The sequence below is a fragment of the Sceloporus occidentalis genome, unplaced genomic scaffold (assembly GCF_023333645.1).
Source record: "Sceloporus occidentalis isolate IW3139 unplaced genomic scaffold, rSceOcc1.0.p SCAF_3, whole genome shotgun sequence".
NCBI lineage: Eukaryota > Metazoa > Chordata > Lepidosauria > Squamata > Phrynosomatidae > Sceloporus > Sceloporus occidentalis.
In genome coordinates, this window is record NW_028316983.1 from 100,308,951 (window position 1) to 100,322,648 (window position 13,698).

Genomic DNA, 13,698 nt, shown 5'->3' on the forward strand with positions numbered 1-13,698 from the left:
ACTTCCTGACAGTGGAATGCATACTACTGAACTTCCATAGGCAAGCAATAGGAAAAGAGGGAGACAGCACTGCAGGTATATTGATTCAATCAAGAGCCGTGAGTTTGCAAAGCCTGAGCTGGATGTTGATGACCAGGACTCTTGGAAGTCTCTTATTCATGTGATTGCCATAAGTCAACTTAGTGGCCAATAACAACTGCTTCTATCTGCAATGGTCAGCATCGCTAATAGTGAGGAATGCTGGGACCTGTAGCCCAAGAGCATCCAGAGGATCACACGCTCCTATGCACTGTATAATGGGGAAGGATATCTGGCTGGCAATCGTGGTGCTAGTTCTGATTTTTTTTTTTAAAGTGCAGTTGTCATTTCAAATTATGGATTCAGTCACTAATTCTTGTTACTTCGTATAGTTGCATTTCAAACTACACCATGATGCAGAGTGACATAAATGTTCAAACTGAATGTTTATTTTAATCAAAAACAAAATCTGGGGTGGAAAAGTTCATGTAAGGTATGATTTTTAATTTTCTTTGAGCCAAACACTTCACCTTGCTTTTATTTTTCCTATGACAGAAAAATCTTTTTCTAATGCCACCCAAGATTTTCTGGGCAAATGGCTCCTGGGGAAAGAATTAAGCACCACTGTGGGAAATCCTTGTCCAGATAATTACTTAAAACAGAAGTGGCTAGGCCTCACATATCATTTGACCCTCTCACTCAGTAAAAACAAACTTCAACATATGGCCCATCACCCACCGGGTCTCATTCACTAGCACCTGCACAATATGACAGTTACTGCAAGATCATTACACTGCACTGTTCAGTGTGTTTTATGGCTAACCTTCCAACTGAATTTCTCATGCCACCAAATGAAGAGCTTTGCTTTTGCAAAGACCTGCAGCTGGTGCTGCCAACGACAGGCAGGCAAATACTTTCTAGACAACCTCAGCTGCCCAACACCAGGTGCAGGGGTTGTCAGCTGCTTATATCTGGATTCCCACTGGGGAAGGTAAAGCAGATGCAATCTACAAAGAAAGTGAGAAATAGAACTTTAAAAACCTATTTTCCCCTCCTTTGGAGAAACTGCATTTTAGATTTGAGCAGTACAACATGCACCCCACAGCCTTGTAATACACTGTTCTTTCTGAGAAATGCAATTTAATGATTCCTGTACACTGATAAAAATAGTCAAGCAAAAACTGAAAGTTTGGGCAGCTCTGAAAGACTGTGTAAGAATTTCCTGGAGGCCATCTATTTATGTGAACATGCCTTCCAAACAAACCTATTTCTTCTACTATAAATTTTCAACTGACAGGAGTTTCATTGTTCAATAAATCAAGGGCTTTGGTCATTTGAACAGAGGCAATCAAAAGATACAGTTCAAAAAGATTAACTGGCATGTGGTCCTATCTTCTACATATTTCCACATATTCCACTGAATTCAGTAGGTTTTACTTTGAAGTCAGTGTGCAATGTCAGGTTGCAATTTAGAAGCACATCTTGGGTACTTAATGTTCTGAGTAATGCATCCCCATTACTTCTTACAATCTTTTACATGTAAGTTGTTGTCATTACTTGTTGCACAGCTTGCTCATTTCCATTCCATTTTCTCCTGCTCAATTCTTAGGATTGATAAAAGGGAAATACGTTTTTTAATAACTATTTTGGCACTTTTAAATTTTACAGTGATGATATGAGAAAAGGACAATATAAATATAACACAACAGTATAACATAGTCCTGACTCCTTTAAACAGTGCTGCAAATTAATTATGTGTTCATCAAGCATCACTATATCCAAAAATAATTGTTTTTTAAAATTCTTGCTAGAGATGGAAGTTCTCTTGTTGTTTTGTCTTCATTTACATATGCAATACGGGAGTATCAAGTGACCTTAAACTTAGAACTATTAATATTTTGGAGCAATGTGAATTATTTTTCTCATTAGCACATATTGCAATACACAAATCAACCACTGTGAAAGACACAGATCCTTTGCTGTTTTCCAAGACTACTCTGCTATAGAATACTGATACTTACATATAAGGTTTTTGTGCTGAAGACATTCTTTGTTGCCTACAAATATAAAAAAACAAAACAGTAATCTTTTACATTATAAGGTTAGTATGTGTGCCTCCTTTCTCTTTCTTGTCCTTCATTTCTTCCACTACTTATCAGATACTTCCTTTGGTTCCCCCCACCCACAACAATTGGCACCATGGCGCTATCTCTCTTGTTAAGCTGGTCCTTTTATTTTGAAATTGCACCATCAATTCTTCCTTCCTTATTCCACATCCACAGTTGTTCTATCTTCTTGTTCAGTTTCTTCAATATCTTTGAGTGCACCATTTGATCCTTTATCATTTCCTTCTCTTTCTTTCTAGAGTTCTTGAACATATTCCCTTCCACTTACCTTCTTTTTTACTTCCCCACTTGATTCTTTACAAACTCATATTCAGTTATTGTTGTTGTTTTAAAAAAAGCCAAAACTCATGTTCCTGATGCTCTACTCAGAACTAAATCTGATGCTTTATGTATTATTATTTTTTCATATCTTTAACCATTGGTACATTTCACCAAATAGTCCTGCTTAGTCTATTCAAGTAGTTTTGATATCTTTCTAATTATTTGAGTCTAAATCCAATTGCCAGTCACAACTGGAGTAGATCTATTGAATAAACTGTGGCAGTGTAAACCCACAGGTAAACCAGTAATTGGATTTAGGCCAGTGCTGTCATTCCATTTCTTTAATTAGTTAATTCTCCTCTTCCTCAATTTCCTAATTTCTGCAGGAGCTCTTTAGGGAAAAGTGTTATATTCTCTCTGTGTCCATACTCTTCCACATTCATCCTTTCTTTCTTTACCCTTTTTCCTTCCATTTGAGGCCACTTTTCTTCCCTCTCGAACTGAACAAGGGCTCTTTTAGTTAAAATTGCTCTGCCAAAACTGTGGCTCCTAGCCCGACTTCAACTCCAGGCTCCCATTGTTGATTAATCCTACTGTTTAAATCTTTTCTAATGCAGAATGTATATAGTTTTCCCCTCCTTAGGTGTGGATACTTGCCAAGTTTTGCTTCCAACCAATTCCTATATTTGAAACTAGCTTTCTGTAGATACTACCCAAGCTTTGTTTCATTTTGGTATTTTCCACATTGACTGCCCTAAGGTTCTAGTTGGTTTTCTTAGTTCAAGCCTCTTTACTGTGTCCTAAAAGCTGGTGATTTTCTCATATTTTCTGCTGCTTATTTTAGTAATGTAACTCGTTTGTCCTACATTCACTGTCTTCCTCTAATCTCTTGCTCTCTTTTTAAACCTATCATATGTTGCCGAAATGTTACTTCCAGCATGCCTTTCCTATGCTGGCTATGGCTCTTGGGAGCTATAGTCCAACCACATCTGAAGAGTTGAACAGCTCTCACCTCTGACTTAAACTTGGTGCAGTTCCTTTCAACTGCCCCTGCAGTTGCCTTGGTGCTCTGAACACACTTCCTTTCTTGCTAACCAGGACTGACTGCAAGATAGCAGGGTACAAAAAGATTACCAAAAGAAGAGGGGAATGTGATCACTGATCACAGAGGTGTAGAGGAGGGGTTCATGGTACATTGGGAGACCACAAGCAATGACAAAGAAAATAAATGTTCAGAAAACCTGGAAGAGGAGAGGTAAAGTGGTGTCTGACAGTGTCCCATCTAGCATTCTTGCTGTATTTCAGTACATAGCCATTTACCAGTCTTGTTAACTATTGAAATTTCTATTATCACCCTTCGACAGAACTACTTAGGGAAGTTATAGTAATGAATAATTGTTCTTCAAGATTTGCCGAACACTTAACTGTTTTAACGTTTGTTAAATCATGAAAAATATTTATTATACAGTTACATATACACAAAGTTAAAATATCAGTCAATAGTGTCATTTGGAATACATTTCAGGAGGACATGAATCTGTGGGTCATTTGGTAAGCCAAAAGTATGTAACCGAGAATTAGTGTTTCACCATTTTCCTCAAAAACAATTCCAAAATTTACTTGCTTACACAGAATTTCATTTTACTTTTAAAATACAAAGACCAGTCATATTGCTACATTCATACTTCCCATATAAAAGTCAATATACATTTTTATGCAGGGACAGAGAAATATAAATATATACAAAATAGATATTATTTGTAGTTAATATACTTTGATCAGGTACATGAGCAACACATCAAAAGCTGATGCACATAAAAGTTAACAAAAGGGATGTTTTTTATCCTTTATAACCAAGTGTGACAATTATTGTATAAAATAGCACAAGTAAAGGCTTTAGATTGGAAACTTTGGTGGTCTCCCATAATAGAAATTAATTTAATTAAAAATAAGACACTCTAGATACTCAGATATATGCTATATCTGATACACCCAACTTGCATACTCCCATGTTGATCACAAATTGTTTATGTTAAAAGCACACATGTCTTTACAGAGCATAAAAATATTGCACAAGAACAGCTTCTTCTGAAAAGTAAGGTTTCTCCATGTTTACAAACTGCATTACAGTTCTTGAGTAGGAAGAAAGTGTGACTGTGCTTTTTCTAGCATGAGAAGCATACAGGAAGTAGTAATTAATACTGTTAAAGTTGTCATCCATCCAATCCCTTCCCAGTCTACTCTATGACAACCAAGACACTGGGAGAAAGATTTGGCAAATACAGAGGCAGATAGTAAGATGCATACACATCATGCGTCAGGTAAGATGGAAGAGACCAGCAGTCCAAGAGCTGAATGCTAACTCACTTGAACATGGAGTAAGTTGTTACAGAATGAAGGCCAATGTCAGCAACAGCATTCAAACCGTAGTAGAATAAGACTCCGCTCTTTTTTGGTTATTTTTCTTCTTAGTGATTGTGTCTGATGCTTCAGTGTTTTCAGTATCACTGTCACTGCTGTCTACTGCAGCAGGACTCAAGTCCATCTGATCAGTCCTCTTGTGCAAGTGAAGGGGAACTCTAAGCTCTTGATTGTGGTTTGATATCAAATCTTCATCCGATGAATGCAATGACTCATCATCTCCTAACAAGTGGTTGACGATATGAATCCCATCAAAAGTGTGTGGGCTTGAGAAGCTTGTCTTGCCTTTTAGGCATCTGATCTGTTAAATGAAAAATGGCAAGACACATATAGGAGTTAGACTCTAGAAATTAAAACACTTTCACAGTCAACCAATCGTTGATTGACTGAATGCATTTAGCATCCACCTCATGAATCTGATTTGGAGGATTTTGAAACAGATGTGCACTGCTGTAGACAGCAAACTAAGCCTTGACTACATTTGAGCAGTAATGGACTATGAACAAAATACTTCAGATGTATTTTGGGTGTCTGTAATCAAGATTTTGGGAAGTGGGTTCACATTGCCCTCCTTCAGTAAAATGTACTGTAATTTGATTTTTCAAATGCCCTAAATCTGCCCATTCAAAAGATCTGATCTGAATCAAAAATTTGGTTAAAGCACAAGTGCTGCTTAGAGGGCTATGTATGAAAATCAGCTACAGGTTGAATCTCCCTTATATGAAATGCCAGGGAAGTGTTCTGGATTTCAGATTTATTTTTATTTTGGAATAGCTGCATTTTCTTATATGTACATAATAAAATATCTTGGAGATGGGATTCAAGTCTAAACACAAAATTCATTTATGTTTCATATATACATTATACACACAGCCTAAATACAATATTTTTTTAAATGTGCATGCAAAAAGATTGTGTATACTGAACCATCAGAAAGCAAAGATGTCACTATTTCAGCCATGCATGAACAATGTTTTAATTTTTGGAGTATTTTGTATTTAGGAATTCTGGATAAGGGAGACTCAACCTGTATCTGAGTTGCTCAATTTGCAAGACTGGAGTAAGTGGTGTTTAGAAAAATGGATTCTACTAGACAAAAAACATTTTCTGCTCAAATGCCTCCTCTACAACTCCTCTAAACACAAACATTAACTAGATATGTAATATATAACTTGATAAACTGGATATATAATAGGATATTATTATTTACATTTACTTCAAACTGTGCAGTACTTTCTGTTGACACGGTTCAGACAGAACAAACATGAGGACTTAGTTTCAGAGGTGCATGATGAAAGATAGAACATACAGAAGAATGGTTGATTAGTGAATAGATATAAACAGGAAACTTATTACATGATAGTGGTAGAGGGCATTGTACAAAATGTTTGGTGGCAGAGACAGAAAGCTGCATTCTAGAGACTTCTAAGGCTGTATAGCTAGCTTGCCTCTGAGAAGCATTTTATTGCAGTGTTCTTTTATGTATAAACAACTGTAGAAACAGCTACTTAGACCCCAAGTCAAAGGTCACATGCTCAGTTCCACATGCACAGTGCCTTAAGTAACAAGTTCAAATGTTAACAATTTACTGAAGAGCTGCTGAGAACACACTCAAGATGTTGTGGATTAGATGGTGCATGAGCTCCTCGGTGGACCTGGGTGGACTCCACATCCCTGGCTGCCACACCACTCTCCAGAAACAAAATACAGTACATTTTTGCCCCTAAATCTCCTTCACATCCCAACATGGTCATCAAATTCGTTGTGTTTCAACAGGAAGTGATGGGAAGCCAAATTCCAGGTCATGTTGTTTTTTTAAAAAAAGACTTTCTGGGGCTGGAAATGCCCTAGGCTGCCAAATTTGTAGTAAAATTGCTCACTGCAATCCCTAGGGTACATCTGGGGGGCAAATTTTCAATTTTTTAAAAATTAAATATTTATTAAACAATAATTTTCTTTGCAATGGTACAACAAAATATTCCCATTGTATTTTATAACAATGTAAATCTATAATTGTCATTCTTTTCGTATCTTGTAACATTCTAAAAGAAAATATATTTTACAAGAGTACTTAAACAACTCTACTTCCTTCTTGATCTTTATTGACCAATTATCCCCAATTATCCCAAATTTTATACATTCTCTAAGACCTCTCATAATTGTCATAACTTCATAGAAAAGATAGCCCTTGTAGATTCTACCTCTATTTTTCATACAGCTTCCATTTTAAATTAAGAAGTACTCATATTGACCACTTGAGTTATTGAATTATTTAACAAATTCCCTTGATTTTTGCACTGTTATAGATCTCAATTCTGGTTCTTATGTTCCATTTCATACCAGACCTAGAAGCTTATCGCACACATTTCCCCCCTGTTATGGGAACGGGAAGGGGACACTTGGGGCTGCGCGTGATTGAGAAAAAACGGTTTATACCGCACAGCATCATGTTTGTGCCTATCAGCTACAATGGGCTCACCCCACCCCACTTTCTTTTTTAAACCTGAACCTGAAAATGCTGCTTGCAATAAGTTAATGTACTGGTCTATCTTTAACTCACTAGACAGTGGTTGAAATTTGTAATGCTTTTAATGAAATGTAAAATTGTTCACAGAAATTTCATTAAAAAAACCTAAACTCCGTTTTTCCCTCTCTTGAAAACTCACTGCGGAGACCAAAACTTCTGGAGGGCCAAAGATCCCTCTGATATTGATTATAACCCTCCTGGCACAATTCTTGAAGTATCAAAAAGAAGAGATGGGGAACTACCACAAATCACTGTTTTTTACCCCCAAACTCCAGTCTTGCTTCATCACACTCTTTCCTGTTGTTTAAGCACCGCATAGAACAGGAGTGCCATTTCCCAGACCACAGCGAAAGAAAAATATTTGAGGGTTTTGATTCAATTAGGTGAAAGTATACTTCTTCAAAAACAAAACTGAAATAAATCATGCTATTTTCTTTGTTTTGGGGAAACAGACCTCAAAACCTGACCGGGGTGGGGGGTGGGAGAGGGGACTTTCAGAAGGCAACTGTTGGGGCAGGGGACTCTCTTGTTACATTAAAAGAGTAAATTAGCATCCCTCCTCCCTCATCTAGCCATGTAGTTAGGACAAATCTGTAACGGAAAAATATGGTGTCAGAATAGAGGCCTGACCCAGAGTGTGTGTGGGACCAAAGAACTGAAAGGATCATGAAACACAGGTCCCATAATCTAAGTCCACCATCCTGCAATGTTCAACTTTCCAGTTTTCCAGTTTTTAGCTATTTCAAGCCTGGCAACAGCCAAAAAGAAACCAATAAGTTTTTTTGTGTTGCAGGGCTTTATTTTCATCCATAAAAAAGGTGAACAGGGGCAGGAGTGGTGATGACTGTATGCTTTGCTTAGTAATCTTGGAGATTAACTGCAACATTTCTGTCCAATAATCATGCACTAAGGGACAATCCAATCACATATGTACAAAAGTTCCCCTACCATCACAACCTCTCCAACAATTTGGATTGGCATTGGTAGACATACGAGCCAGTTTGACTCGGGTAAGATACCATCGGTAGAGAATAATAGTATTCTCTTTAACTACAATGGTTTAATTTTAAATGGGAAGTGATTCTACATATTTTCCCAGGTTCTACTATCGACTGAAAGGAGAATTCCGCTTCCCACCCTGCCTTATGAAGAGTTGACTTCCCAAATGTTTCTTCTACCAGACAGTTGTATATGAGTGCTATTTGGCCTTTAGAATAGATACCCGGGAAAACACACACGTTTTCAAAGGAAGTAAGTGGGCGGGGATGTCCCTGAACCCAGAGCAGTTTCTTTAAAAATAATTTTGTCTGTATTATTTGATACCAGTTCTGATGACCAGGGTCCCAGAGTTTAAATATCTCTGAAGAAGGAGAGCTCACCACTATCCAAAGAAGTCTATTTAGATCAGGTTATTAAACTCCACAAATTATCAAGTATCAAGAGGATAGATGCTAAAGCAAGATGCTTTCTGTTGTCCTGACCACTTTCCATGGCTTTCACGAAGTTGGCAGAATTTATGGTTGTCTCCATCATCACCTTTTGAAAATAGCAAAATTAAGAAGTGACCCAATATGCCTGTATTTATATACTCATGATTTACCCAACTGTGGATTACATATTTTGAAACACAAAACAGCCTGCTTTTCGAAAGAGAGTGAAATTCATACTGTGGAGTTTTTTATATATATAACATGCTCTTACCTTGTGGACTGTCACCCCCAAGCATAAGCAAAAAGAAAGATAGCAGAAAATATTTAGAGGTTTTTAAACAGTCCTACATAATCCATATTTAAAATTCAGCAAGGTCATTAAAATGCAAATATTACCTCTAATTAATGTTATGGAGAATAGATTATTGGGGGGGGGGGGATTCTACAGTATAATTTTTTTTTGGGGGGGGAATCAGTGGTTCAGTCAGAATATTGTTTCAGTTTAATAAAGTTGCTGCAGAAAATTAGCTTCATGAATGATAGACCCATACATACAAATAGAGAGCAGGATCTTAAGAAAGAGGTTATTTCTGCTGCACCAAATACCAGATATTCCAAAGTTCTTTGTTGTTAATTCCTTCAAAAAACCTTGTAGAACTTGCTGTGATGGTCCTAACAACACCTAGAGACCTATGAGTACTTTTATCAAAGAATCTAACCTTTTTTGACTGCCTTGTTTCCCCAGGGAAAGTTCTATTTCTCCCAGTTCCTATTAGCTCCATAAGATATGAGTGTTTCCATTAGACACATAACAGGGAATCTATACATCTAGTCCCCTTTTTACATCATTCTTCTGATTAATACTGTCCTGATCCAATCTTCTTCCTACTGGCTTCTCTCAAGCTAATATTTAATTGGTAGGAGATCTAGCTGGAGTTCTTTGAAAATTCATTGCTTTTGGCTGCCATTTTGTGAATCGGGAGCACACTTCTTTCACAATTTAAAATAAAGGTTGTGTATCCCTTATCCAAAATCCAATTTTTAAAGCTTTGACATGATGCTTCAAGGTGGCTGCTGCACTGCTCTGGCCTGTTTGTTTGCAAGGCAGAAGCCTTGTTTCAACTGTGTTTCATATAAAATTATTTTAAAATGTTGTATAAAAATATCTTCAGGGTATGTGTATAAGGTGTATATGAAACATACATGAATTTCATGTTTAGACATGGAATCTCATCTCCAAGATATCTCATTATGTACTTCAAAATCTGAACAAATCCATCATCCAAAACTCTTCTGGTTTCAAGCATTTCATATAAGGGACATTGAAATGAATGAGATTATCATAAAACAATGTTTCTCAACCAGTGTTCCCCAGAATCCCAGTGTTCCACAAGAAACCATTTTGGAGCTCTGGATATAATAGTTTTTATGCCAGGATTCCCTGAAAATTATTTCAAGGATTTCATCAGGGTAAAAAGGTTGAGAAAGACACCATAAAGCATTTTTATGCAGATATATTATGAAAATTATAATACACAAATCATGCTTCACTCTATACAACATTACACAAAGTCTTCATAGGATGTTATATTTATTTCCCTAGCAATACAAAGATATGCCACTGAGAAGAGCTCAGGACAAAGCTCTCCAGCTGTGCTCCAGATATAATCCACACACATATTGTTCCCAATTATTTTGGCAGGCTCCATCCAGAAGTACATTGTAATAATACAAATTCTAGATTGGGCCAATAGCACATTGGGGCAATAGCTTTGCCCCAACAGTCTCTCAGCCTTGAGGGAAACAACAGCAGATCTCCCCTGACCAAATCTTGCCAAGAAAATCCTAGCATAGGGTCACCATACGTTGGAATCAATTTGAGGGCGCATCAGAACAACAGCAACAATCATACCTATTTTCTATGTATAGCTGCCAGTAGTAAAGAACACCCATGACACTGATTGTAAGTCCTCATTCAAAATTGCAGGGGTATCATGTGAACCAAGAGAAGGGATAGGGATCACAAACTGGATCCAATCCAGGTCTTAGCCTTGTAGTGGAATTAGGAAAAAGCTTAGGGAAAAAGCTTACACTGGTATCAACAATGGAGTGAAGCATGGAAGAACATGTGTGAGATGCTGAAGCAGATGAGGAGGGAAGGATTAACCTTCCCCATGGACTACACTTGCCCTTCCACCACCTACACACACACTGGTGCTATGGAAGCAGTTGTCCCAAAGCCTCATTTCAGGGAGGAGGATTAAGGAAGAGGAAAGCTGGAGAGGAAAGGTGAAAAACAGAGACTTCTGAAGTCACGTCTAAAGTCACAAGAAGATGGACTGCAGATAAGGTTTACAGAGGTCTCTCTGTTTTATAATGCAAATTATTTATAAGATGTGTGTGTACAGTGTCGGGTATGAATGGCACTCAAATGACATACAAATGGGACCCAGTAGCTATCTGTATATATCTTGCAAATAAACTGTAGCATCTACATCCATAACTATTAAAGAAGTGTGTATATTTGGAATAGGCTTCAACACATGTAAACATTACAGAATAGCTTTTGTTACAGCAATTCTTCTTAACTTACACGTTTAACAACAGTAGTTTCCAAATGTGGGTCCCTAAGAAGTTCCAATCAGCATGGTTGATGGACATGGATTCCAAGAGTAGTAGTCCAACATCTGAGGAGCCAGGTTTGGGAACTACCATGTTACATGAGATTATACATGAGGCTGAGTACAAGTTTTGAAACTACAGATGCCTTAATTCTGAATATCTAAACAACTTTAGTAACATTCTAGGAGGGTTTTTAAAAAAAGCTATTCTGGGGACAGGAGGGAGTGGCAGCTTTATCACTTATCAAGAGCTACACAGACAAAAGGAAACAAGATGCTAAGACCAAGTTGCTGTCTTGCAAACATGACAAAGATTAAAACTACTGTCACCAGAAGGTTTCAGAAAGTCAGAACAGGAAACCAATAACTTGATCTGGCAAGGTCATGACTTTTTGATAGCTGCACCATTACCATATAATCAAAAGTTCTGAAATCTTAATAGAAAGTATGTGATTGAAATGATAGCAAGGAATCAGAAAAACAGGCCTCCAGTTTGCATTTGTTAGAAGCTTGTTAAACTGCAAATTTGATCGGTGTCTTTAAACGTGTATCATATGTACATTACATGTTTAAAAGGCTTTTTGCAGAATTTGCCCCCCAAAATTGCTATAAATACTGGTTTTAAAGGAGAAAGAAGTTATTTTAATGAAGATATCTCCATTCAGGTGGATCTACTAAAGAAAGACAAAATAAGAAAGAAAGATGGGGGGAGAGAAAAGTGATGATGATAATGATAATACCTGGTAATGATTCAAGGTTTTCCCATCCTATGTTTTTTCAATTGGTGGTTGGAACTACATGTGACTTTTCAACTGCACTTCCCCTCTTTTTACTAAAATGTTGATTTGATAATTTTTTCACTAGTGCCATTATTCCTTACTGTTCCTCAATGAGTAAAATAGCCCTCAACTTGTATGTGATGCTTTATACCTTAAACAAAGGGGGAAAAAACCTTCTACTAATGTAGGGCAATAAAAATTCAATGGTGGGGGGGATAATGAGCGTGGATCACATATGCTGTGCTATAATTCTAAATTCATGAATACGATTTTCTAGAGCTTCATAATGTTTTGCTGCTGCACTATACTTTTCATACATACTAATCTACATCACTGGAGGTAACATACAAAGTAAATAGATAGGCTGAGACAAACTTATCACAGAGTGTACTGCTAACTCCTCTATCTAGCAAGAACAGTAGCCCTGGTTCTCAAAAACACACGAGGTGTATCATAGCCACAGTTGAGGTGTTGTGCTTATTTAAATAGAGGGTCCAGAAAGCTATGTTAGATTGGATGTTTTCTAACCACATGACCTCACAAGTGCTATCTTATCACATCACAGTTTCCTCAGGCTGACCACAACCATTCAAATCAGACTTCACCAGCATAGATGCTCAGTATCTGACACGTACTTGCAAAAACAGCAACTTTTCACTGCCCAATAACTGTGCTGACTTGTGGGAGGTCAAATCTGGTGGTCTTGTCTTTCTGTGCTCTCAAGATATCGTACAAGAAAAACGTATGATTTATGACTCTGTAAGCTTTAACCACAAGTTGAAAAGCTCACTTTAAATCTGAGAACTACCATACTTCCTTTCAATGTCAGATGGTTATGAAGTAGAAAGGCTTTACATTCTATTATGCTTCATCTACATTCAGTGTTGCTAACAAGCCTCGAAGATAATTCCCGAAAATGATTGTCCAAAACACGCTGAATCCCCCCAGATCACACAGAATATTCAGCCACAATTCCCGGAAAATTCCCATAATGTTAAAATGGCAGATGTTTTGCAAATAAACGTAAACATAATTGAATAAAAATAATTGTAACTTATTTCAACCCTCAAAATCACCATTGAACCAAAAAAAAAGAATCTTTCAGTCCTTTTAAGATATTTATTTTGACATGAAGGGGGTTCAGGAAGCTTTGTGCCAAATAGAAACGTGTTCGGCTGCAACTGCACTGCAGAAATAAATCCAGTTTGACACCCTTTTAATTGCCATGGCTCAGTGCTAGGGAATCCTGGGAATTCTAGTTTTCAGAGACATTTAACCTTCTCTCTCAGCAAACTCTGGTGTGACAACAAACTACAATTCCCAGGATTTCATAGCACTGGGCCATGGCAGTAAAAACAGTATGAAATTGGATTGTCTCTGGAGTCTGAAGATGCAGCCTGAGTTGGGTCCAAGACACACTGCAGAAATAAATCAGTTTGAGACTGCTTTAACTGCCCTGGCTCAGTGCTAGGGAACCCTGGGAAGTGTAGTTTTGTGAGACATTTAACCTTCTCT

The 13,698-nt window shown here is 37.4% G+C and overlaps 1 protein-coding gene across 8 annotated transcripts in view; it reads right to left on the bottom strand.

Annotated features, from left to right (window-relative positions):
- Window positions 1-3,868: 3,868 nt before the first annotated feature.
- The window catches only part of LOC149316480 (ecotropic viral integration site 5 protein homolog), an 87,504-nt gene continuing 77,674 nt past the window's right edge, over window positions 3,869-13,698 (bottom strand). For all 8 annotated transcript variants that reach the window (XM_089515627.1, XM_089515628.1, XM_089515630.1 and 5 more), the window contains one exon: window positions 3,869-5,127. In XM_089515627.1, coding sequence (XP_089371753.1) covers window positions 4,825-5,127 — 303 coding nt within the window. In that variant the 3' untranslated portion in view covers window positions 3,869-4,824. The remainder of the gene's footprint in view (window positions 5,128-13,698) is intronic.